This window comes from Lacerta agilis, chromosome 9 (assembly GCF_009819535.1).
Source record: "Lacerta agilis isolate rLacAgi1 chromosome 9, rLacAgi1.pri, whole genome shotgun sequence".
Lineage (NCBI taxonomy): Eukaryota > Metazoa > Chordata > Lepidosauria > Squamata > Lacertidae > Lacerta > Lacerta agilis.
The window spans coordinates 69,524,564-69,552,063 of NC_046320.1; the positions used below are offsets into that span (position 1 = coordinate 69,524,564).

At 48.4% G+C, this 27,500-nt stretch overlaps 1 protein-coding gene across 1 annotated transcript in view; it reads right to left on the reverse strand.

The window, feature by feature from the left end:
* GFRA4 (GDNF family receptor alpha 4) overlaps positions 1 to 24,360 on the reverse strand; it is a 131,219-nt gene extending 106,859 nt beyond the window's left edge. The window contains exon 1 of the mRNA XM_033161024.1: positions 23,991 to 24,360. Within this exon, the coding sequence (XP_033016915.1) occupies positions 23,991 to 24,030 (40 nt within the window). The 5' untranslated portion in view covers positions 24,031 to 24,360. The remainder of the gene's footprint in view (positions 1 to 23,990) is intronic.
* Between the last annotated feature and the right edge of the window lie 3,140 nt (positions 24,361 to 27,500).

The following is a 27,500-nucleotide window of genomic DNA, read 5'->3' on the forward strand; positions in this document are numbered from 1 at the left end:
TCCAGAGAAGCGGACATGGGGCAATGGATTCAAACTACAAGAAAGAAGATTCCACCTAAACATTAGGAAGAACTTCCTGACAGTAAGAGCTGTTGGACAGTGGAATTTGCTGCCAAGGAGTGTGGTGGAGTCTCCTTCTTTGGAGGTCTTTAAGCAGAGGCTTGGCAGCCATCTGTCAGGAATGCTTTGATGGTGTTTCCTGCTTGGCAGGGGGTTGGACTGGATGGCCCTTGTGGTCTCTTCCAACTCTAGTATTCTATGATTCTATGATTTGGTCCAACCACTTGCAATGCAGGAATCAAAACTGAATAACCCCTGACAGGCAGCCATCCAACCTCTGCTTAAAAACCTCCAGTGCAAACCTGATGAAAACGCGGAGAAAACCCTCTCTTCATAAAATGGCCCCAAGCTTTTTAACCGCTCTTTGTCAAACCCTTCCCTGCTACAACTTTCCTCTTAGGCAGTGGAAAAAAATGGGGAAATGCCCTGCTTCTCTCCTGAAGCGGAATCCCACCAGAACCTTGGGAATGTGTGTTTTGGGCACCCGGTGACAATCTGTCCCAGCTGGAGGGGCGGCTAAGGTTTCAGGGGAGATCTTGGTTTGAGATTAAGTGTGGATTTGGTTCCCTGCGGTTGGAGACTGAAACTGTGGCTGCAGAAAGGAAAACTGTATCTGATTGTTAGCCCTGCTCCCCTTAGACTGGATGTCTCAGTAACGCAGATACTTAGCCTGTGTTGAGGTCATGCATTTGCTTCCAAAGAAAAGGAAAAGAGGGGGGGGCAGCTCACTCTATGGGGAGGCAGCTGGGGGGGATTTAGAACAATGCTGAAAAGGTCACCTCTGGGGATTTGGGCAAGATATGCAGCAAGTAACTGATGCCAGAGAGTGTTTTGATTGTGCTGTGCTCTCGTCATTTGCGACTTGTAAAATGTCCATCATTGTGACAAGCCGTTTGTGTCTCTGTGTGTGGAGGGAGTGGGGGGGGGGGTTGGAGAAGCCCATCAGAAGTGGGAATGGGAGCAGAAATTGCCGCAATTCACAGGCTCAACAGAAGCCGGGAATGGAAATCTCACAAGTGAATACGAGTGGTCTTTGCTAATGTCTGCAAACATTATAATTGTAACTCATTCTATGCGGGGCTGCCCTTGAAGCTGACCAAGAAACTCCAGCGGGTGCAGAATGCAGCAGTGAGACTCCTTACCGGGTCTTTGCCGCGGGACCACATTCATCCAGTGCTCTACCAGCTGCACTGGCTCCCGGTGGAGTACAGGGTCAGGATTAAGGTGCTGGTTTTGACCTTTAAAGGCCTATGCGGCCTAGGACCCTAGTACCTACGGGACTGCCTCTCCTGGTATGCCCCGCGGAGGACCTTGTGGTCCATAAATAACAACACTTTGGAGGTCCCAAGCCTCAAGGAGGTTAGATTGGCCTCAACCAGGACCAAGGCCTTTTCAGTACTGGCCCCGACTTGGTGGAACGCTCTGTTACAGGAGACCAGGGCCCTGCGGGATTTGACATCGTTCCGCAGGGCCCACAAGACGGAGCTGTTCAGCCGGGCCTTTGGCCTGGACTCAGTCTGACCCCCCTTTTCTTCTTCTTCTTTTTTGATGCAACCCCTTATATGGGATCCTGCATATAAATTTTCCCTCGGCCCTTTTGCTGGCCCATGTATCATGTGCCCTGAGACATTCCCGGGGTACCAGGTGTGGATTGCCTGGTGGAGATGGATGAGGAGAGTGAAATGGGGGCAGGGCAGGCTGAGACCGGGGGAAAGAGGGTGGAGAAAATAGGCATTTTCCAATCCCGGGATATGTGTGCTCTGGATGGGGAAGCAGGATTCTCCCGTCCTCTCTCCCCTCCTGAGAAGAACTTAGTGGAATCTGGGAAGAAAACAACCAACCACTGCTAGTGGAGGAAGCAGAGTCAGAAGGGGAGGGCACAACCTGGTGACCCAGGACCCAGAGCAGAGCCACCGTCCCTGTTGCAGTGTGCCTCTGCATACTTGACATTCTTGCAAGGCACTGGAGTCTTGTGAGTAAGCTCACCTTGCCTTGCCTTGAGAAGCTTGGCAGGTGGGTGTGCCAACTCGTTGGGACAACTCCATTGACTTCTTTGTCCTGATCTTGGATTCCTTAAACTTGGGACGCTGCACCTAGTCTGAGCTCTGACTCACTCCCTGTTGCTGAGCCTGTACTCTTTACTTGCCTCAATAAAGATTACTCTTTTACTCTTGAGTAAGAGCTTTGGTAGACATGGTCTGAGTGGGGGCCAGGACACCCACTGACATGCCACTTCTGCATAGCTGTCAAGTTTCGGTTTTGAAAATAAGGGATCAGCAGTCTCACCTATCCCGGGGACAGTCACATGTCTGGTGGGCGGAGCCAGAAGCAAAAGTGGGCGGAGCAGCAATGTAAACTCCAATCGGGCTTGGAGCGGAGCAAAGAGGAGGGCAGCCATGTGCTCCGCACGATGGAGCCCCATCGTCTTCTTGTCTGATCCCATCAAAACAGGACAGGAAGCAGCAGCTACTCAAAGGCAGCCAGGCTCCGCCTCCCAGCTAACCCTATTGGCCGGCTGAGGGGCTCGGCGGCAACGGATAGGGGCTGATGCAGGGGGAGGAATACACCCCCCTGTAAGTACGGGAAATGGCTCCCACTTGCTTTGATGGCTGAGGCTTTTCTCTCCAAGTAGGCGAGGTCTTCCCACCCAGTCCTGGCCAGCAGGGGAGGAGCTGCTTCCATTAAAAACGGGAAATTTAAGGGAAATAAAAAATAAGGGAGAGCAGCAGGAAACTGCTTGAAATAAGGGAGAATCCCGGGGAAAACGGGATACTTGACAGCACTGCACTTCTGAAGTTAAGTGGTTGTGTTGGTTTGCAGGGTGAATCCTGCTGCAAAATTGCACACTAGAGCACCATTGGCACTAATTAGGATGCTGGATCCGTGCGTGGTCCCTGCTTAAACCATCCTACACAAAAGCAGCAGGGGTACGGAGGCAGTCCAGGTGAAATAACTGCACGTGTGTTTGCCACTCGATGTTCCAGCAATAAACTCCTTCCCCCCCCTCTCCCTTTTGAAAGAAAGGTAAGCTGTCTTTGCATTAAGTATGTAAATTAAAAAAACATCTTGGAAAGAAGAACTAAAGGCAGCCAGAGAAATAGAAAAGGGACGAGATTGATTATGTGCATATTTTAAGCTGCTTGTTTCTCTGCATAAAAGAATTACAAAAGAAGCAGAAAATGTAGCACGGACAACATTCCAAGAATTTAATAAATGGAAATATTTCTCTATCCTCTCCTTTTGTTATTAAATTATAGATTAAAATAGGGAGCCTGAGCAAATATAGACACATATATCTCTTTGTGTTGAAGCTTATGCAGCGTCAAACAATTAACAAAAACCCTTGAAAGTGGCTAACAAATGGACTCGAGATCCTTTCTCGTCTATCTTTTCTTAAAAAAAAAAATCAAATCAAAGTTGCAAAATGCCTGCACTTAAGTAGGACGTGGTATGCTCCAGATGTGGTTTGATGATAACTCTTATCACATCTCTGGCCTGTGGCTATGCTGGCTGGGGCTGATGGGAGCTGGAGTTCAGAACAGCTGGATAGCTACAGGTAAAGGGAGGTTGATGGACATATTCGTGTTTACAAGGAGAAGTCACCACAAGGTGACCATTTCTGTAGTTCTTCTGTGGAAGTGGTGGCTGGTGCCCATTGGGATCAATAGGGCAAGAGCTCAACAGTAGGTGAAACCAATGCCAAGAAGATCCAACTCACTGTAGTTTCGTTCCCATTATACCACTGGAAAGTGCCCTAAACAATCTTGGGAAGTGTGGTTCGTTGAGGATGACTGAAGTTGTTAGGAGACCCCATTCCCTCCATAGAACTAAAATTCCCAGAGTTTCCGGAGCAGAGGGATCGATTGCTAAGTCACTCTGGGAATTGTAGCTCAAGGCATTTTGCTGCCCGGGACCAAGGTGGCCCCTCGTGCCATTTGATGTACAAAAGCAACCAGCCTGGCAGAATGACTCTTACTTTGCCAGTGGTAATGGAGCAGAGGAGGATGCTGCCCCTGAGGTCAGGAGCCTAGCCTAAGGGGCATGCATGGCCATGTCCACCCACCTGCCTTTCAGCATTTGCCGCCTGAGGCAGCTGCTTCACTCTGCCTCATGGTAGTGCCAGTCATGGACCTGGTGGATTGCTTGGGAAGAAGAAGAGTTTGGATTTGATATCCCACTTTATCACTACCCGAAGGAGTCTCAAAGCGGCTAGCATTCTCCTTTCCCTTCCTCCCCCACAAGAAATTCTCTGTGAGGTGAGTGGGGCTGAGAGACTTCAGAGAAGTGTGACTAGACCAAGGTCACCCAGCAGCTGCATATGGAGGAGAGGAGACGCGAACCAGGTTCCCCAGATTACAAGTCTACTGCTCTTAAACACTACACCACACTGGAAGGAAGAGGGAAGGGAGGTGGGAGCTGGCTGAGGACAGACTGTAGCTCATTGTTGTTCAGTCATTCAGTCATGTCCGACTCTTCGTGACCCCATGGACCAGAGCACGCCAGGCACGCCTATCTTTCACTGCCTCCCGCAGTTTGGCCAAATTCATGCTAGTCGCTTCAAGAACACCGTCCAACCATCTCATCCTCTGTTGTCCCCTTCTCCTTGTGCCCTCCATCTTTCCCAACATCAGGATCTTTTCTAGGGAGTCTTCTCTTCTCATGAGGTGGCCAAAGTACTGGAGCCTCAACTTCAGGATCTGTCCTTCCAGTGAGCACTCAGGGCTGATTTCTTTAAGGATACATAAGTTTGATCTTCTTGCAGTCCATGGGGCTCTCAAGAGTCTCCTCCAGCACCATAATTCAAAAGCATCAATTCTTCGGCGATCAGCCTTCTTGATGGTCCAGCTCTCACTTCCGTACATTACTACTGGGAAAACCATAGCTTTAACTATATGGACCTTTGTCAGCAAGGTGATGTCTCTGCTTTTTAAGATGCTGTCTAGGTTTGTCATTGCTTTCCTCCCAAGAAGCAGGCGTCTTCTAATTTCGTGACTGCTGTCACCATCAGGCATCCCCAAACTTGGCCCTCCCGATGTTTTGGGACTACAGCTCCCATCATCCCTAGATAACAGGACCGGTGGTCAGGGATGGTAGGAACTGTAGTCCCCAAACATCTGGAGGGCCGAGTTTCAGGATGCCTGCTGTAACTGGTGAGGCAGGACCCCATTCGCTCCCATTCAGCACAGTGAGGAAGGAGAGAAATTGAGAGCTCTTCCCAGGGCTTCCTTGTCTCCTCTTTTCCTTGAGCCATCGCTCTCCCTCCTTGCCCCAAGTGCAGCTGGACCACTGGTCTATTCAGTGCACCTGCTAGCCTTGCCCTGTATGCCCTAATGGGGCAACCTCCACTGCCTTATGGGATGCTCTGTTCTTGCTGATCTGAACAAGGAAACTAGGCCACTTGGTAACAGTTAGAGAGAAGAAGTCAGCCTAATAATGACTTGAATGCAGACGAGAGCTTTTTCTACTGGAAAGCAAACTGGGCCTTCTCAATGGCAGTGTCTCTATTTCACTATAAGGGAACACGTTCTTAAGACTTGAGTAGTCACAAAAACAATTACGGGGACATCTCACTTTACGGAGACAGATTTCTGTTTGTTCAGTTAAAAGATGCCCGTGGAAACTCAATCTTAGAAAAATAAACATCTAGTTCTATTGCTTTAGGATGGGAAGGGGGGAACCAGAGAGAAAAGTGAGAGTTTAGGAAGAGGCAAAGGGATTAGCACGAAAGGAAAAAGGTTGCAGTTGAAACCATGAAGATGAAACTACAGGGGGTTCTGGGAGATCTGTTCATTGAGCATCCACCCTGATCTGATCTTTGAGTGACCTGCAACAAGCCTCTGCAGACGCTCTACAGAGTGGCCAGTGTGGTGTAGTGGTTAGAGTGTTGGACTAGGACCTGGGAGACCAGGGTTCGAATCCACACTTGGCCATGAAACTCACTGGGTGACCTTGGGCCAGCCTCTTCCTCTCAGCCTAACCTACCTCTCAGGGTTGTTGTGAGGATTAACTGAGGAGAGGGAGAAGCATGTGCTTGACCTCCTTGCAGAAAAAGGTGGGGTAAAAACACAGTGAATCATGTTAATAAATAACTGTGATGGAGGGGAGGCAGGCAAGACAGAAAGACGAAAGAGGAAAGACTGAGAGGGCTTGAAGAAAGATACAGAGACATGGCGGGGGCAAGAAGCAGGAAGAGGGAGGAGGAGTGTAGGAAGCTCTCAGACCCATTGTCCCAGGTAATGTCTACACTGACTGGCAGCAGGTCTCCACGGGTTCAGGAAAAAGACCCTCCCATTCCTAAGTGGAGATGTCAGGAACGGAACCTGAGAACCTTCTACATGAAAAGCAGGTGCTCTAACACTGAGCTACAGCAATTTCCCCCAAGAGAAGGAGGGTGCCGGGTGCCATCAATTGACCTGAGGGCACTTCGTTGGCAAAGACAAACCAAGAAGAGAAGCTCGGGTTGGTCAGAGGGCAAATGCTGCGATCTTTGCTTACGTTTATTTGCCCTAGCGCCCAGGGCTGGCTCAGTACATTTTGCTGCCTGAGGCAAACGACATGATCTGTCCTCTTCAACCACAACAAAAGTCCCATCCATGCATATAACATTTATTGGAACATTGGCAAGGAGTTAGCATAGTCCAGCACACCTGAAGGAAGCAGGTGCCCACACAGCTGTGATCTCCAGCAGAAGAGGACGGAGAGGCGTTTGGGGACTATTTGGAAGAGCTTCTGATCTGAAGGGCTTTCAGAGAACAGTCCTCTGTTCGAAGGTGTCCTCTGTGTGAGGGCACAGGTCTGGCTCAAGAACATAAGGAGACCCTGCTGGATCAGGCCAATGGCCCATCTAGTCCAGCCTCCTGTTCTCACAGTGGCTGAGCAGTTGCCCCAAGGGGAAGCCAACAAGCAGGACCCAAGGAGAGATGCCCTCTCTTATCCTGAGGTTTCCAGTAGCCATGATTCAACAAGCATGGCCATGTGTGCCCCTTAGGCTAGGCTCCTGGCCTCAGTGGCAGCAGCATCCCCTGCTCCATTACCAGTGGCAAAGTAAGAGAAGAAGAAGAAGAAGAAGAAGAAGAAGAAGAGGAGGAGGAGGAGGAGGAGGAGGAGGAGGAGGAGTAGTTTGGATTTGATATCCCGCTTTATCACTACCCAAAGGAGTCTCAAAGTGGCTCACATTCTCCTTTCCCTTCCTCCTCCACAACAAACACTCTGTGAGGTGAGTGGGGCTGAGAGACTTCAAAGAATATAAAATATAAAATATAAAATCATAACAATACAACCATACACACCCAACAGTTAAAAGATTCTTCCGAATCTCTTGACTTCCCACCTTCCTCTCCATGGGTCCTGTTATTACACTTTTTCTACTGCATCTTTTTCAATAGCCCATGTTTTATATAACTCCATTAACTCCAAAGTACTTGTTACATTACAAGTGTTATTGCAATCCTGCAAATGTTTTCATCTGTTTACAATGGTCTTGAAGATAAGTTATAAATTTTCCCCATTCTTTGTTGAAATTTTGGTCTTCTTGGTTCCTGAGCTTTTCCGGTCAGTTTTGCCATTTCGGCATAGAAGAAGAAGAAGAAGAAGAAGAAGAAGAAGAAGAAGAAGAAGAAGAAGAAGAAGAGTTTGGATTTGATATCCCGCTTTATCACTACCCGAAGGAGTCTCAAAGCGGCTCACATTCTCCTTTCCCTTCCTCCCCTACAACAAACACTCTGTGAGGTGAGTGGGGCTGAGAGACTTCAGAGAAGTGTGACTAGTCCAAGGTCACCCAGCAGCTGCATGTGGAGGAGCGGGGAAGCAAACCCGGTTCACCAGATTATGAGTCTACCGCTCTTAACCACTACACCACACTGGCTCTCAGAGCTTTCAGTGAACAGTCCTCTGTTCGAAGGTGTCCTCTGTGTGAGGGCACAGGTCTGGCTCAAGAACATAAGAAGAGCTTGCTGGATCAGGCCAATGGCCCATCTAGTCCAGCCTCCTGTTCTCACAGTGGCTGAGCAGTTGCCCCAAGGGGAAGCCAACAAGCAGGACCCAAGGACAGAAGCCCTCTCCCATCCTGAGGTTTCCAGTAGCCAGTATTCAACAAGCATTGCTGCCTCCATCTGTGGCAGCAGAGCATAGCAATTGTGGCTAAAAGCCATTGGCAACCTTTTCCTCCATGCATTTCTCTAACGCCCTTTCAAAGACGACTAAGATGGCAGGGCAGCCATCAGTACATCCTCTTAAACATAAGCAACCATCAAAATTGTGGGCTGGAGGGGCCTCGAGGTTTCCCATGAATGGTTAGCGGCACCTAATCAGAAGTCCGAGCAAGCACAGATGTCCACCTGGTGTCTTCCCTGATTTGCATTTTTTAAAAATTTAAATTATAGTAATTCTTTCCAAATTTGCATCTCTTACATGTAAATCCCCACCTGCCAATTGTAATCAAATGGAAGCTATCTATTTATTTGGCAATGCATAGCTAACCGTCCTAGAAAACATGGTTCTGTTGTTTTTTTAAAAGAAACTAAAAGTGGTGATTTCTAAGCATCAAAATTTGGTGCCCATGACCAGATTGTGGGATGTAAAACGCAGGAGCAGTCAAACACAACATTGCTAGAGTGGACACAGAAAGGGAACTCTAGGCCAGCCAGTCGGAACTCGCTGTTTCTCCTGGGCTGGGATGGACTTCCTCTGTGTAACTGGAGATGGGTGTGGTCTCACCTGGGCAGGTTAACACAAAACCACAGGGACCACACTCCATCTTCCTCTCTTTTGGACCATGTTCTCATGGAAGGAGCACCGCTAAGATGCTATCTTGGCCACAAAGGAACTGTTTTCCCTTATAGAACAGTCTCCTGAGTAAATGTAACTTTTACTAAGTTTAAGTCTGCCGTCTGGGATCCAATTGTGAACAGATGATTTTTCGTGAGTAAACTCTTTTAATGCTTTTATAGAAGACTGTGTAATGTCTTATTTTGAGAGGGATTAATGGAGGAAATACCAGGACATTTATTACAGAGGTTTTAACAAACCTGAGCAGGCTATCTGCTGTGTGTGTGTTATTACAGAGGTTTTAACAAACCTGAGCAGGCTATCTGCTGTGTGTGTGTTTAAAGGGGAATGAGAACTCTGCTAATTTCTGGGACTTGTAAACACAAGTTGGAATGGGATATCTTAAACAATATATCCTCTCCTGCATCCCAAAACATTCCCACACAGATTCTGTAGTGAATTCACTGCCCATAGATGTAGAAAGCAAATGATGTGGGTGGGAAGAAGAAGAAGAAGAGTTTGGATCTGATATCCCACTTTATCGCTACCTGAAGGAGTCTCAAAGCGGCTAACATTCTCCTTTCCCTTCCTCTCCCACAACAAACACTCTGTGAGGTGAGTGGGGCTGAGAGACTTCAGAGAAGTGTGACTAGCCCAAGGTCACCCAGCAGCTGCATGTGGAGGAGTGCAGACACGAACCCGGTTCCCCAGATTACGAGTCTGCCACTCCTAACCTCTACACCAATCTGGCTCTGTTGTGGATCCCTGAAATCGTTGCCTCTTGTTCACCTGGCACTGAAAAAATACCCCCTGTTTTCACAGTTCCGTCTTGTTTTCTTTCTTCCTGGTTTTCGGTGAAGTTCTCCTTTGCAGGCAAAACGTTTTGCCCTCTCGCACGTCATTAAAAGGGGGAAGGGGAGGTCACTGGCCCCCAGATGAGAGAGAGAGAGGCCAGCGGTATTTATTCCGTCTCCCAGGAGGGGAGACCAGCTGTCCCTCCACCGCCACCAAAGTTTGGAATATCTCACGCAGGGGGTCAATGAGGAGACAGAAAAGCAAAGCAATGGGGGGGGGATGGAGGGAAGGAAAACAAAACAAAGATGCCTGCCAAGCTCAGGCCACCAAATCACTCAAAAGAAAGCTCAGCTGTTCTGTCAGCGTCCTCTTAAGTGCTGCTGCCAGAACAGGCTCCCACTGAGGGCCAACCATTACTGATTTCCCGCAAAATGGACATCGGGGAAATGGGCAAGATCAGAGAAGGGGGTCTATATTAAGGGGGTCCCGGGTCTCATCCTCGGGGCGTGGGAACCCATCCATTTCGGTCTCTCTCGGTTTCTCATTTTTCAAGTCTAAAATTCAGTTTGGCTTGTGATTATTTTTTTTAAAAAAAGGCTCATGAAGATCCACCAACATTTTAGTGTGAATTTTTCCTGATCTCTCTCTTTCTCTCTGTCTGTCTCATCTCTCTACCTCATCTCTCTATCGTCTATTTCTATCTCTACATTTATATCCCATCTTTCTTTCAAGGAGCTCAAGGTGGTGACTGCTTTCAATGAAAGGGCTGGCCCTGTGCTGTTTTTATTGTAATTATCTGTATGTTTTTGAGTGGTTGGGCGGGAGAGAATTTTAACTCTATGCATGTTTAATTGCTTTTTAATGATTCCCACCCCCCCTTATGTTTTTAGCTGCTCTTATTTTTACCTGTACGCAACCTTGAGTCACTATGAAGGAAAATGGAGAGGTACAGTGGTACCTCGGGTTATGGACCTGATCCATTCTGGGGTGCCATTCGCACTCCGAAAAGTCCATAACCTGAGCGGCGAAAGCACGATATCGCACTTGTGCCCATGCATGAACTGCGCAGAACGCTTCTGCGCATGCGGTGAAACCTGGAAGTAAAGACTTCTGGGTTTGCCGCGTTCGCAACATGAAAAAACGCAACCCGCAGCTATCGTAACTCGAGGTATGACTGTATAAAGTATACACACACACACACAACACAGTTCTCCCCCTCTTTGTTTCATCCTCACAGCAACCCTGTGAGGTAGGATAGGCTGGGAGGCATTGACTGGCCAAGGTCGCCCAGCGAGCTTCATGGTCGAGCCGGGATTCGAACTCTGGTCTCCCAGGTCCTTTTCCGACGCTCTACTCACCACATCAAACTGGCTTTCAATATACACACTGACATGCAACTTTGCACAACTTTGCAAGGTGATTCCCACCAATATTCAGCATGTTTTAATTTCCCCAAGACATGCATTTTTTAATGCTCATTTTACCCCAGTGCATGCATTTTTTCTAGGCGTTACTCAGCTGGTTAACTGCAGCGCAAAATTTGGAGCAGTGTGTGAATTTTGAACGAAGGATGCGTTTTGGCTCAGGTGCCATTTGAGAAAGTGCAAAGCAGGTGGGTTCACTTTCCAATGAAAACTGGACTGAATTTCTTCCCCGTCTTCCATTGCCCCACCCATAGCAGATAGTCCCTCTGCCCAGAATAGGCCACCCACTGCCAGTCGGAAAGATTATGTTTTCTACCTGCTCAATTGCTGCTCCCTGCTCCCTCAAGACCCCAGCAACAACCTCTGGGCAGAGGAGATGGCGATTCTACTACGTTATCCTCCCAACAACCCTGTGAGGTTTGCTAGCTGGTCCAAAGAGGCATGCTACCTCTATATCCCAGGCTCTCCAGCCCAAGTTCACTCTGCTGCATTCCACTTGGCTCTTGATGGATGTTTGAGCTGGCAGATTAAAGACGCTTTTCGTAACGAAGCTGCCAAACCTTGTAAATAATTAGACAGTCAGGACGACAAATCAAGCCTCCTCGTAATTCCTGGGTGTATAACGAGCCCTGATGCGCTGAAATGTTCATAAATGAATGTGAAGTTTAGTATGAGTTAGTCTCCACACCTTTATCTTCTACCTCTGCAGTCGTAAGGATATCGGAAGCAGCCTTAGACTAGGCCAGACACTTCTACCCCTGTGATGTCTGCTCTGACTGTCAGCAACTCTCCAGGGTCTCTGGCAGGCAAGAGCTCTTTCCCATAGGATTCAGCGCCAGAAATCCTTTCGACCAGAGGTGTCAGGGCCCCAGTTGCTGTGAGTCACAATCTGGTACTGCGCAATGGTCGTACTTGTGGCTTCCCATAAGGAGCATCTCATTGGCCACCCCCCAGGCCACATTCCTCACTGATGCTACAGGGAACCAGGCAGAGGGCCTTCTCGGTAATGGCGCCCGCCCTGTGGAACGCTCTCCCATCAGAAGTCAAGGGAATAAACAACTACCTGACCTTCTGAAAATACCTGAGGAAGGTATTTTAGGGAAGAAGAAGAAGAAGAAGAAGAAGAAGAAGAAGAAGAAGAAGAAGAAGAAGAAGTGGAGGAGTTTGGATTTGATATCCCGCTTTTCACTACCCGAAGGAGTCTCAAAGCGGCTAACATTCTCCTTTCCCTTCCTGCCCCACAACAAACACTCTGTGAGGTGAGTGAGGCTGAGAGACTTCAGAGAAGTGTGACTAGCCAAAGGTCACCCAGCAGGTGCATGTGGAGGAGTGGAGACGCGAACCCGATTCCCCAGATTACGAGTCTACCACTCTTAACCACTACACCACACTGGCTCTTAATCTGTGATATTTTAATATTTGATGGAAGCCGCCCAGAGTGGCTGGGGAGACCCAGCCAGATGGGCGGGGTACAAATAAATTATTATTATTATTATTATTATTATTATTATTATTATTATTATTATTATGCTGCTTCACACACACCCCAATGTCTCTGGAATGAATGCGTCCTTGAACCCCGGCACTGCCTCTTGCTTGTCTGAACGTGGAATGGATGGACAAACTAGCCAGCTGTAGAAAGGGATGACGTACCTCTCCTGCTCCACCCATTTTTGCCCCTTGCCCTGCCCACCTCCCACGTGGCCCTCAGGAGGTAACCCAGAAGGGAATGGGCTGACCAAGGTTCCACATCCCTGCTCTAAGGGGATAGGGCTTTATTACTGTGGTGCCACTGCAGAGAAGGCCCCGCATCAAGCCCCTATCAGGCAAACAGCACTCGTCAATGCGACTGAAAGCTGGGGTCTCCCACTCTCTGCTGAACTTAGGGGGTTCAAAGAGGATATCCAATCACTACCAGGGTCCCCACTCAGGCCAGGTTCCCCGATGGGTTTAAATGTGTGTCATTTAACCAGCACATCAGATCCTTTTGGCATGCACACAGCCTGGTTGAGTTCACAGCCCGAGAAGCTCTGACATCCTGCTGAGAAACTTGACCACACGCCACCAACCGCAGGAAAAATGTTCCGGCGAAAGATGGATCTCAAACTGAAAGAGGCTCTTGGCTTCCCTCCTCGGTTGGTGGACGGGGCCCGAGCTGAGAAGACCCACCAGGGGGTCTTTATGACATAAATCTTGACAATTCCATGCCTCTGGGCCGTTTCAAACCTCGCCTTGCCAAGGCTGCTCCTTGGGGGGGCTGTGGGATGTGAAAAATGAGCGGGAGAGGAGAAACGAACCCCGAGGAGAAGTACCGAGACACCGGGAACACTTCCCCAACATCAATAAGTGGGCTTCAAAGAACCAGCGATTCGGCGGGCCTCCTTCTGACGCACGCATCCATGCCGGGGTGTAAAAGGATAGCGCCGGAGTCCCGTCAGAACGGCCCAAATGGCACAAGTACCGCTAAAGCCAGACGTTTTTGTCAGCGCGCCTCGATAAATCAAGGATAAAATACAACTGTTTTTACAGCATCGCTCACACAGCCTGCGTCCCGGAAGGCTTTTAGAAAGATGAATTATACAGTTACAGGGTTATGGTATGTAACAAATGACAGCCAAGGGAGAGAGAGGAGCGATGGAGAGGAAAAGAGTTTCTTTTCTTTTTTTTTCCCTAAAGGGGTCTGGGAAAGGACATAAAACAAGGAGGGGCACGAGGAAAAGGAATTATTTGTGGGGAGGAGAAAAGCACTACAGAAGGAAGAATGTCAACAACAACAACATTTTTAAATGGCGCTTCTTCTGAATCCTCAAAGCACTACCTATGACAGCAAATGTTCTGGAGTAGCTGAGAGATGGAACTCACAGTGATGACCACCAACCTAGATAGCTTTAGATGGATTAAAGAAAATCATAGAGGAGTGGGCTATCGATGGCTACTAGCTATGGTGGTCCAGCTCTGCCTTCACAGCTGGAGGCAGAGATGCTTCTGAATACCCACTGCTAGAAGCCACAGGAGGGGAGAGTGTCCTTGTGCTTGAATTCTGCTTGTGGGTTTCCCATGGGCATCTCGTTGGGAACAGGATGTTGGACAAATGGGCCACTGGCCTAATCCAGCAGGCTCTTCTTCTGTTTGAATTGGAATCTTCCACAGGCCTGTTAAGTATAATTGTTTAATTCACACTGAAATGGAGAATGCCTGTGTTGTGTATTGCTGAAAGGGTTAAACCAGAAAATCCCACTGAAGCTAAAGAAGAGCAAGAAGAGCTCTCCAAGCAGGTTGATAACTAACTGTTATTGTTCTCTGATAGCTTAGCACTGTTGTGTTTAACCTTAGATCACATGGGAGGGTATTGAACTGCAAATCGCTATCTTGGGGACTTGGTCTTTGGGTCTTTTGTTCCCGGGCTCCATTGGAGAAGGATGTGAAAATAACTAACCCCAAGGAGCTCAACAGCCTGAGGCTGCAACGAAGGCTAATGGAACCTGTGGAAGAGAGAGCACTGTTTATCAGCTCTGATTATAAGTTATTTTATTTTTAAGAAGATGAACCTATGCCTTGAACAGGCATATGTATGCCTTATGGAATTATTTGGATTTGTCTTTGATGGTTTTGCACCTGTTTTGAAGAAGGTTCTGCAAGTACAGTTTTGAATAATACTTACAGGTCTGGAAAAAGTTTTATTCCAAAAGGAGTCAGTTTTTGTGCATCCAGTTGCTTCATGCTGTGAAATATTCATATCTGCAATAAGGTCTACATGGAGATGCATGCAAAATTGGTGCTCTCTCACTCAGCTATGGCCCTTCCTCAATGGAGAGAGCCAGAACGTGTTCCCTGGGCTCATCCCTCCACCGTGTAGCTCTGACTGATCCTGCAGACCTTGACTTGCCGAGAGCTGAAATTCTCCAGCAGGAAGCCTTTCCTACTGAGAGAGGTTCCCCATGTGGTCTAGAAATTTTCCCGCGATCTAAATCATGCAGACCATTTATTTATTTGACAAACTTGTGAGATCGTTTTTAAAGAAAAATAAATCTTCCCAAAGAAATACATGCTTTGAAGAAGGAAAAAAAAGGAAAATCAGATTAACACCAGCTAAGAAGCACCATTTCACACTAGAATGCAACTTAAAAACAACAACACAAAAATTGCAATAGCTCAGCATAAACATAACTATACCAAAATCAAAACTCAGCACTACTTTTGTAAGACAGTTCAGATCAGCCACTGACAGTCAACAAAAGAAGATGGGTCTTCGAGGCCCATTTGACAGCACCAATGGATTTGTTGTTGTTTAGTCGTTCAGTCGTGTCCGACTCTTCATGACCCCATGGACCAGAGCACGCCAGGCACGCCTATCCTCCACTGCCTCCCGCAGTTTGGCCAAACTCATGCCAGTCACTTCGAGAACACTGTCCAACCATCTCATCCTCTGTCGTTCCCTTCTCCTTGTGCCCTCCATCTTTCCCAACATCAGGGTCTTTTCCAGGGAGTCTTCCCTTCTCATGAGGTGGCCAAAGTACTGGAGCCTCAACTTTAGGATCTGCCCTTCCAGTGAGCACTCAGGGCTGATTTCCTTAAGGATGGATAAGTTCAATCTTTTTGCAGTCCATGGGACTCTCAAGAGTCTCCTCCAGCACCAGAATTCAAAAGCATCAATTATTCGGCACTCAAAATTCAAAAGCACCAATGGATGGCACTCACCTAACACCACATGAAATTGAGTTCCATGAGTGTGGGGCTTCCAACAAGCCAATTTCTATGCACTCACAAGCCTGGTTGCCTTATCAGGTGGACATTTAACATAAGAACATAAGTCGAGTCTGCTAGATCAGAACCCACGCCTCCCCCTCTTGTGTGATGGTAATTGTTTGGGGGGGAAGGATGAGGGGTTGCTCATCAAATTTGCAGATGACACTAAACTGAAAAGGATAGCTAATGCCGTGCAAAAGAAAGAATCAGAATTCAGTATGACTTTTACAGATTGGAAAACTGGCCCCAAACAAACAAAATGAATTTCAACAGGGACATATGTAAGGTTCTGCACTTAGGCAGGAAGAACCAGATGCACCAATTTAAGTTGGGGGACACCTGTCTTACCAGTAGTTCATGTGAAAAGGATCTAGGGGCCTTGGTGGATCACAAGCTCTGGTCCATGGGGTCACGAAGAGTCGGACACAACTGAACGGCTGAACAACAACATTCTAGGTTGCAACAGCAGAAGTCTAGTGACCAGATCAAGGGAAGTAATAGTACCACTCTATTCTGCCTTAGTCAGACCACACATGGAATACTGTGTCCAATTCTGTGCACCACAGTTTAATAAGGATGTTGGCAATCTGAAGGTGTGCAGAGGAGGGCAACCAAGATGTATCAGGGTCTGGAAACCACAATTAAAGAAGCTGGAATGTCTACAGCTGGAACGTGTGCGGGTGATCAAGATGATCAAAGGTCTGGAAACCAAGCCTTATGAGGAACGGTTGAGGGAGTTGAGTATGTTTGGCTTGGAAAAGAGGAGACTGGGAGATGATAGGACAGCTACCTTCAAATATCTTAAGGGTTGTCACATGGAAGATGGAGCAAGCTTGTTTTCTGCTGTTCTAGAAGGTAGGATGCAAACCAATGGATTCGAATAACAAGAAAGGAGATTCTGATGAAACAGCAGGGAGACCTTTCTGATGGTAAGAGCTTTTCAACAGTGGAACAGACTACCGGAGAAGGTGGTGAACTCTTCTTCACTGGAGGTTTTTAAACCAAGTTTGTATGGCCATCTGCCAGGGTGTGCTTCCTGCATTGTAAGAGATTGGGGTAGTTGATCTTTCAGGATCCCCTCCACGTCTCCAATTTTTTTGATTCTGTAAGGATGCCTGAATCGGCCTTTCGCTTTTTCCTATTTTGTGGAAGCAGCAAGGAAGTAAAGGAAGATGATAAAAGCCTCAGAAGAATTGCCCAGCAGGTACAGCTGAGGAGGAAGCAGAGAAAGCCAGCTGTCAGAGGAAAATGCCGACGCTGGCCGCTATGCGTCTTTCGCCATGGAAATTAGCAGCCTCTGCTACCTGTATAGACGCTAATTTGAGCTGGTACAAAACACATCACAGCAAATCCATCCTGATTCTCCCCCCCACTGCAACCCTGAGAAGCAAAGAGTAAACAAGAGCTGATCTCTCAATCCCTTCTCGTGGCACACAAGTCTTTATTATGGGAGAAAGGAGAGCGGTTTGTTGTTTTAAAAAGCGTATTATAATTGGACGCGGCGATGTCAGGGGCACAAATTAAATGTAATAGGAAATGAAAATAAAGAGAGGAGGGTTTGCAAACAAGGCTGCTGTTGCTATTACGAGGCGGGCCGTGATATATGTCAGAGCATCTGTCTGCCTTGGGGACACCTGAGGGCGGAACGACACGTTACCAAGGACACAGAATTGGAGTTTAAAATGGTAGACCTGAGGTGGGTCTCCCCAATTTCTTGCTCTCCAAATTTCAGCTCATGCTGTGCCTTCTTGATGTTGTTGTGATGTGCGCTGCGGCAGCCCAAGACATTTTGGCGTCCGAGGTGGACCCCGAAATGGTGCCCGTCCCTGCCAGGGAAGAAGGGGTGCGTGAAGATCTACAACAGGAACTGCTGCCCCTGTGGAGACTGCCGCCTGAGGCATCCGCTTCACCTGGCCTCATGGCTGAACCGGCCCTGGATGTGCGCTTCCTAAGTCCTGCCCAACACAACCTCATTGGTCACTGCAGGCAGGGGAAGGTGAGGAAATGGTAACATTGCCAGGAAGAACCAGTTCTGGGCACCACAGTTCAAGAAGGATACTGACAAGCTGGAACGTGTCCAGAGGAGGGCAACCAAAATGGTCAAAGGCCTGGAAACGATGCCTTATGAGAGCCAGTGTGGTGTAGTGGTTAAGAGCGGTAGACTCGTTATCTGGGGAACCGGGTTCGCGTCTCCACTCCTCCACATGCAGCTGCTGGGTGACCTTGGGCTAGTCACACTTCTCTGAAGTCTCTCAGCCCCACTCACCTCACAGAGTGTTTGTTGTGGGGGAGGAAGGGAAAGGAGAATGTTAGCCGCTTTGAGACTCCTTCGGGTAGTGAAAAGCGGGATATCAAATCCAAACTCTTCTTCTCTTCTTCTTATGAGGAACGGCTTAGGGAGCTGGGTATGTTTAGCCTGGAGAAGAGAAGGTGAAGGGGTGATATGATAGCCATGTTCAAATATATAAAAGGATGTCATATAGAGGAGGGAGAAAGGTTGTTTTCTGCTGCTACAGAGAAGTGGACATGAGGCAATGGATTCAAACTACAAGGAAGAAGATTCCACCTAAACATTAGGAAGAACTTCCTGACAGTAAGAGCTGTTGGACAGTGGAATTTGCTGCCAAGGAGTGTGGTGGAGTCTCCTTCTTTGGAGGTCTTTAAGCGGAGGCTTGACAGCCATCTGTCAGGAATGCTTTGAAGGAGTTTCCTGCTTGGCAGGGGGTTGGACTGGATGGCCCTTGGGGTCACTTCCAACTCTATGATTCTATGATTCTATGACAGATGCACGGCACCTGCCAGGAAGCTAGCACAGTGGCTCCGCCCCATCCTGTGAGCCGCTTCTGACGTCAGGACACAGGGCAGGACCAGCCCTAGGCAGTTTGTTGCCTAAGGCGAGGAACAAGATGGTGCCCTCCCGATTCCATGTGCAGAAGCTGCCTGGAGTGGCAGACCCATCTGTCTATCTGCTTCTTCCCCCATGAGGGCAGCTGTCTAGCTTAGGGGGCACCGGGTTGGCTGCCTAGCCCAGACTGCTCTGTTTCCACAACACCTCACCGCCACTCTCCAGAATCTGCGGCCCGAGGCAGTCCCCTCACTCTGCCCAATGGTAGAATCGGCCCTGCGTTACAGGATACATTGACGCAGGCATGGAATAATGCCATGCACTTTATTCTTTCCCACTGAAACCAATGGTATTTCTTTTAACAATGCTTAGTTCTGACTGAATCATGCCCAGTGATTCATCAAATGAGCTTTTTTTAATCAATCAATCAATCAATCAATCAATCCTGCACTCTTTTTTATTTTTAAGGGTAGTGGTGCCCCAAGCATATTTTCCTAATGGCAATTTATGATACCTAAACGGAGCCTGCATGTTCAGTTGCAGTATACCCTCAGGTATCAGGAGCTGGGGTTGGGGAAAGACACCTAGAGAGAGGACTCTTATTTTCTTGTCGAGTTAAGCCCCATTATGCCTCTCCTCTGTGAATTTGTCAAGTCCTTCTTAAAAGACATTTAATTGGCCAGCATGTCATCTTGTGGCAAGGAGTTCCACACACTGAATTGTGCAAAGAGCTCCTTCCTCTTGTTTCCTCAACCTTATGCCAGTCAATTTCACTGTGTAGCCTGGAGTACCAAGCTTTTCAGCGATGCAGAAGGAGAGGTAAGAAGAGGGGGGGGGAGAATGACAGAGAGTGGATGGGACCATTAAATGGGGTCGGAGAATGGTTGAAACCATGAAGATTTGGGCTGGCTCAGCCACAAACTTGGCAGCTGCCCAGGGCAGCATCACCTGGGAGCCCAGGGTTATTACTGAATAAACCCACCTCAGAACCTTCTGCAACATTTAGCACTGAGAGACAGTATGGTGTAGTGGTTAGAGTGTCAGACTAGGGCTGGGGAGACCTGGCTTCAAATCCTCACTGAGCTATGAAGCTCACTGGGTGGCCTTGGGCCACTCTTACTGCTTCACAGGGTTGTTGTGAGGATAAAATGAAGAGGAGGAGATCTGGTTTTGAAACCTTGAGCTCCTTGGAGGAAAGATGGGATAGAAATGTGATAGATAATATAGATAAACATTCACACCTCCCCAAAATGATGCACGATTCAAACCTTGGCTATTTTTTAAAAAATCGCACTTCTCCAGATTTTGTGTTGCAGTTCTCCAACCCCAAACACGGATAAATGAGATGAAAGCATTGCCGGAAATAACACAAACCATGCATTAGGTATGGGAAAATAGCTTGCAAAAATGGGCATATTATGTAAAACTGCACACACACAAACGTGTGCATTTGCTAGGGTGGTGTAGCATCAGACTAGGACCTGGGAGCCCAGGGTTCAAATCCCCACTTATCCATGAAGCTCCCTGGGTGCGACCTAGGGCCATTCACTGCCTCTCAGCCTAACCTCCCTCAAAGGGATGTTGTGGGGATTAAATGGGGAGCAGGAGAACCAAATACTCCACTCCTTGGCGGCGGGTGGGTGGGGTGGGAAGGTCAGATAAAAAAATGCAATAAATGAAGATTAGAAAAAAATGCTTCCTGAAATACTGGCCAATTTGGATGAGGACTTTTTTTAAAATGTGGAAATGTGGCAAAATGAATGTAAGATTGGAAAAAGGAGAAAAATAAATAAATAAATGTGATGGTTCACTTATCCCTTTCCTGAACATAGTCTCTGTGCAAAGAATCTGGTCCAGGCTGGGGTTTAAATGACTGGCTTCCATCATTTTCTTTTTTTCAAAGCTGGAGTTGCTGCCCAGCTCAGCGAGAGAAGAAAACAAGCAAAACCGAAATGCTCAGGTTCTTTCATGCCGACCCTTGAGTCAGCTCTGATGATTAAGGCTATGTGTCTGTCATCTGAGGTTCTTTAACCATACGACGAGGTCATGGAATGATCGAGCCCAGAATCCAACATCTCAAGGACCCTCGCTTCATTTCCTTTGGTTTCACAACAAATCCCTTGGTCTTTAGGATTGCAACGAGAAGCTTGAGGAGATGACGGCGTGGCCTGATGGGAAGGTCAGGTGGTTGTGGTTGTTGTTAGGGGGAAGGTCCCAGGTTCAATCGTCAGGTAGGGCTGGGATAGTCTCCTTCCTCAAACAAAGCTGGAGAGCAGCTGCCAGTCAGAGTAGACAATACTCAGCTAGATGGACCAATGGTCTGACTCAGGGCAAGGGAGTGTCCCAGGTTTCTATGGTGTGTGTGTGTGTGTGTGTGTGTGTGTGTGTGTGAATCATAGAATCCTAGAGTTGGAAGAGACCACAAGGGCCACCCAGTCCAACCCCCTGCCAAGCAGGAAACACCATCAAAGCATTCCTGACAGATGGCTGTCAAGCCTCCGCTTAAAGACCTCCAAAGAAGGAGACTCCACCACACTCCCAATTAGGAAAGAAGGGTTCAGAGGGGATTTGACCCTTCTAGGTCTCTTCTTAAGAAAAGAAGCCAAATTCATCATGCCAGTCCACAAACTTGCAGATTTTAGGTTTAACTTGCACAATCCATTTAGGTCGTGGGACCACCCAACCTCTGTTTAAAAAACCTCCAGTGAAGCTGAGGCCATCGCTTTCTGAGAGAGCCCATTCCACTGTAATGCATTTCTGTATATTGTTTTCACTAAGATGCAATTTTTGCACGCATCTGGTTGCAGAACTGCATCGCAAAATTCGGAAGATTGCACATTTCAAAAGGCGAGCAGAGTTTCCTTTTTGTGTATTGATTCAGGAAGCGTGAATTTGGGGAGTTCACCCTAAAATGTGAACTAAACAAATTTCTCCCACATCCTTACAAAAACTCACCTGTTTCCCTCCCCTCTCCGTCTTTCTTGGATAATCCCTTGTTGCAAGGATAAAAGCGGGGGAAACTCATAGATATCTTTCTGAGCTCCATGGGGTGTGGGCGGTGTGGGGGCGTAGAGAAGCAGAATACAAATCCAGTAAGTAAAAAGCACAGTAAGGGTAGGGGGGGGTGGAGCTGTCCATTTCACTTTCTCTTGGTTTCCTATATTTTCAACCTTAAATTCAGTCCTCCAGATTTCCTCATCAGTTTGAGACACACACAAACACACACACACTCAGACAGACACTTTTCATGAAAATTCACCAGCATTTGGGTGCGATTTCCTCCTAATGGACACATGTTTGCACGCCGTTTCCCTATAAATGCACAATTTCTCCAAATACAATGCATCCTTAGCATACTTGTCTTGCTCCAATATGCTTCTTTATGTTCCCTTCACCCTAGTATATGCACTTTTGCACACATTCCTCGGCTGGAGAACTGCAACGTTCAGCAAAGTGCACATTTCGAAGGACGGCTGTGCTTTGGTCCATGTGTTATTGTTTCAGAAAGTGCAGTTAGGTAGGTTCCCTTTGAAATGTGACCTCAATGCAATTCCTCCCCTACCGCTATTTGGCAGGGGACCGTGTGCAGGAGCTTCTGTGGTGCCCCAGAAGGAGAAAAGTCATCCTCTCCCTTCCTTGTGGACACCAGTTCCAAGGTCTTCTTCTGGCACACAGCACATTGCCACATGACTGTGCTCCAGAGAAGATGGCCTTGTTACCTGCCCTGACCCATTTCACACAGTTCAGCTTCCCATTAGCACAAGCAAAACCCAAAGGTCCATGCGAAAGGGTAAATTTGCAGGGGCAGCCGCACGTCTTACAGAATCAATCGGATTTGTACAGCAGTGGCTTAAGCTTATATCTTTTGGCACAGAGTTGGGAAGGAAGACCCTGAGCACCGATGAGCTCCACAACTCCGAAAGCTTCACCCCTGCTACAAAACCAGGTGTTCCCACATAAATACAGCGGCGGCCCATAAGCTGTGTGAGGTCCCACACCCACGTTTTCTCACAAAAGGGTGGCATGGGAGAGCCTGGTAGCATGGACTGGAGTTGGCTCAGTTTTGCAATGCAGCCCCCCGGGGAGAAGGTACAGTATTGTGTGTTTCTTTCAGCCTGTTCGCTTTGGAACATGCGAAGTCCTTCTGAGTGGCAATGGAAAAGCGAGGCCAGTCTAGAGAGTTCAGTGCAGGCAGTTTTAATTGAGTCAAGAGAATGTCTGATCAGATTAACTTGACCCATTACTTTGTTCAATACTGTTAAGTGATTCTGTAACTAGATCGCTTTCCTTTTCCTGGATCTCCCGAGCAAGGGAGAAAATCGTTATGAAAAGAGAGGAGGGACCCGTTTTCTTGGTTGCACCAGCTGAAAAACAGTTAAGGGTAAGCCAAACATGTACCAACAGACTAAAGGCTGCGATCCGAAGCATGCCAACTCCGAGGGAAGCTCAGTAGGAGCCAGTGGGATTTGCTTCCAAGTAGCAACCATATGCAAGCCCAGTTTGATTGCCATGGAACTTACCCACCGAATGTGCTTTTAGCATCCAAGGATGTTCAGATCCAGTCAAATGACATCACCCACCCCTCAAAAACAAACAAACCACAATTTGCTTTGAAATGATAATTAACTGTCACTAAGAAACATGCTAAGCTAGATTCATCTCTCTCTCTCTCTCTCTCTCTCTCTCTCTCTCTCTCTCTCTCTCTCTCTCTCTCTCTCTCTCCATTTCCTTTAATTGTGGGTCGTAGGCTTAGCAAAAGACCATCTCCCAAACGCCAAGCATGACCTCTCTCTTTCCCCCCCAGCGTGGAATGGTTTAGCTGTATTTGGGGGCGCATCCCCCAGACCACTTGACACCGACTAGCTGCCTCTCAACCCACTCACACTGCCCACCTTCCCCCCCCCCACACACAGCCAGGGGAGCTGGCGAGGGGCAAAAGGGTGGATTTAGGGCGGCCTTTTCCAGGAAAGCACGCTTTTCGGGAAGCTGACATCCCGTATGTCCGTAGGCAGTGTGGGATGGGGAGACAGAGACAGAGTCATGCTGGATCCAGCCATTCGCGACGGAACAACGCGACCTCGCAAAGTCTGCTTTTGCGAATTCACCGTTCCAGACCCGCTCACACCTGGCCACTTACCCACCGCCTCTCAGCTTATAGGCTTCCCCGCTGGGGTCAGCCCTGGCCGGTGGGGAGACAGACACCTCCAGGAGCAGGAAACGCCACCTGGCAAATATTTGAACCCGGCGCACAGCCGCGCATGCATGGAGACGAAACGCACAGACAGTAGCCGACGATCCACAAATCTGGTGCTGAAAAGCCACCCCGAGGGAAGCTGGGCTTCTTCTCCACTCACCTGTCAGGATCAGCGTGAAAATGTACAAGATCCCCTTCATCCTGGGTTAGATCCCGGGCCCTTCTTCCCGTGTGGCAAAAGCTCAGGAGGAGGAGGAGGGGGGAATCAAAAGAGGACAGTTCTTGACCCCTTCAATCCCAAACGCATAAGAATCCCCAAGCGCTTTTGGGGATCCAGCCTTGGTCCTGATGGGAGAGCATCTCTGCTGGATGGCTTAGCCCGTCAGTTCCTGCCAGGGTGGCTCAGGAAGGAGCGAGTGGGCTTCTCCTGCTTCTCACATCCCTCTCTAACTTCGAGATCGAGTCAAGCGAGCGGGCTCCCCCCCTCCCGTCTCCTTTGCAAACTTCTCGCAGAAAGGAGAAAGGAAGAAAGGGGGTGGGCGATGAAAACCCTACACTCGCCACCCAGTTTGGAATTCAAGGCGGAGATCAGGTACCCTATCTATCAGGTCAAGCAGATAGGACATCCATAGCTCCTGCAGTCCGTCTTGGGTTCGGTGCGCAAAAGCAGGGAGCGGGTGGGTGGTGGGGAAGCAAAGAGGCCAAGCCTAATTTCGGGAGCTGGATGCACCGGCTTCTTCCTCCTCGCAGCTTTTCTCAGCTCTGTGCCTGCTGCCTCTGCTCCGAAAGGCTGCTTGTCTCTGCCTGGTCAGGGGAACAGCCGGAGCAGCCTTAAAGGGGAAGGAGCAGAACGAGCTTCCCAAAGGGACGAGGAGCGCCGCTCGCCGACCACCCTCCATCACCTCCCGCGCCCCCGCCACTCCTCGGACCTTCCTGCCGCGATTTGCTCCCGAGTAATTTGATAGGGACGGGCCAGGGTTTGTTCCAGAACAATGGAAGGCAGGATAATCAGGAAAATCGAGGCTGTAAAGTTCAAGAGCGCTGCTGCTGCTACTGGAGGAGGAGAGGGAGGGGAGTTGGAGGGGGGGACGGACGGCGCTGGGTTTGCCAGAGCGGAATTTTAATCGGTTATGTACAGTTGCTGCTTGCAAAGAATAACATGAGAGGGTAGCCTCCCCCTCCTTTCTTTGTAGAGGTTCAGGAGGGCAACGGGTGCCCTTTTATAATGGTGCAGCCGATGCGAGCATTGTTATTGCCTTCCTTCATTTTCTTCCTACCTGTCACCCGTCAGTTCAGCTTTGGATCAACCTCAGAAAGGGAAGCTGAAATGAACCGGTGAGAGGGGTGGGGGCGGCGGCGGCGGCGGGAGGAGGTCTGAGGAACACTATGGAGCAAAATAATTGCATGCAAATTTCCCCCCGATTTGCATTTACATTATGCTAATTTGATTTTTTTATTATTATTTCAAAAAACCAATTCTCAGGGAATGGCCATTGTTGGGTTTTGAAATAAGGGCATATATGAGCAGGATTCGCTCTGGCTACTTGATGCTTCCACATTGATACCTTAAAAATGAGCCCAGAAGACTCAAGGCTTATGCTTTCTGTGGATGCCTCAAATCTGCATTTCAAAAAAGGAAACTGAAGAGGTTCAATAGGAGAAGAAAGTTGTTCTGAAATATGTCCGCATTTTCAATGCATAGGGATGTTTGGGTTCAGTCCCTTTCGGAGGGTCTTCTGAGGGTGGCATCGTGCACAGTCACTCCAGATTCTTCACTCCAGATTCCTACATGAAACCCTCCATGCCCAGCTCAATCGCAGAGAAAGGAGAGTTTGTTTTCTCTCTGTGGATTTGTGGCGCTCCATTTCATTGACCATGGCTGATGCACACAAATGTATGTTCAACTAATGACCGTGCTTTATTTGCAGAGGAGGTGGAGAGAGAAGTTAGGGCATTCTGAATAAAATCCACAAGCTCACTTCTGAAACTCCTCAGTTTTAACTAAGTCATGCTCAGTCTAAACCACTGAGCCTCTTGGGCTTGCTGATCAGGTGGTCAGCGGTTCAAATCCCCGCAACGGAGTGAGCTCCAATTGCTCTGTCCCAGCTCCTGCCAACCTAGCAGTTTGAAAGCACACCAGTGCAAGTAGATAAATAGGTTCCACTGCGGTGGGAAGGTAAACGGCATTTCCATGTGCTCTGGTGTCTGTCACGGTGTCCCTTTGCACCAGAAGCGGTTTAGTCAGGCTGGCCACATGACCTGGAAAGCTGTCTGTGGACAAACGCCGGCTTCCTCGGCCTGAAAGAGAGATGAGAGCCGCAACCCCACAGTTGCCTTAGGCTGGACTTAACCCTCTATGGGTCCTTTATCTTTACCTAGCCTTCTAAAAATAGTAGCATAGGGGTCTGTTCCCAAAAGGTGAGGGGTTGAAGCTCTGTGCCCCCACCTCTGTCATTTGAACACTGGCTTACTCAACTGGAGTCCCCTGACTCTGGTTCTCAGGTGGTTTTAAAAGAGAAATCCATCGGCTATTAGTCATGACGCCTCTATGCTCTGCTGCCGCAGATGGAGATAGCAATGCTTCTGAAAACCAGTTGCTGGAACCCACAGGAGGGGCGAGGGCTGTTGTATTCAGGTCCTGCTCGAGGGTTTCCCACCTGCTTGGCCACTGTGAAAAGAGGGTGCTGGATTAAAGGAGCCCTTGGCCTGATCCAGCAGACTCTTCTTATGTTCCTGTGCCCTCGAATTGGGTGTACGGCCTGTTTTGGGATGGGTTCCAGTCTGCCACTTCCAGTCTCAAGTGGTTTCTATGGCTAGGGGTGATTCTGCCCAGTTTAGGCTGATTTGCCAGATGTCGTTGTTCCTGGACCAGCCTAGCGTGGCCTCAGTTATCTCAAGCGTGTGGCTTGCGGGTGCTCCAAATGGCCCAGTAATTAGAATCGTACAATTGTAGACTTGGAAGACACCCCAAGGGTCATCTAGTCCAACCCCCTGCGATGCAGGAATCTCAGCTAAATTTCAATGAAAGGAGAGTCAAAAACCTCCTGAGGGTAGGTTGTAGAAACTCTACAAGGGGGATGAGGAGATGCTGGACAGAGGAAGAATTCAGAAGCCCTGCTGCCTCCAGCTGTAGAGGCAGAGCTTAGCCATCTCCTCCTCCATGAATTTGTTCAATCTTCTTTTAAAGCCATTCAAATTGGTGGCCATCACTGCTTCCTGTGGCAGGGAGTTCCATAGCTTAACCATGAGAATCTTTAAACTGTCCTGAATCTACCAACTGTCAGCATCACTGGATGTCCATGAGTTCTGGTGTTGTGAGAGAGGGAGGAGAACTTTCCTCTATGGCTTTCTCCATGCAGCCTGGATAGCTCAGTTGGTTAGAGGGTGGTACTGATGACACCAAGGTTGCAGGTTCGATCCCTGTACGGGACAGCTGTGTATTCCTGCATTGCAGGGGGTTGGACTAGACGATCCTCAGGGTGCCTTCCAACCCCATAATTCCATGCCATGTACAAATTAATAGCGTTCTTTCTCAATCCTGCTGAGTATCAGTTATGGGCAGCATTCTGTGCAAGGATGTCCAGAAACTGAACATGCAGCTTGATGGATTGTGTGCTTGCACGGTGCCCTTCACTATAGGATTCCCAGTTCAGAATAAAATACAAACGCC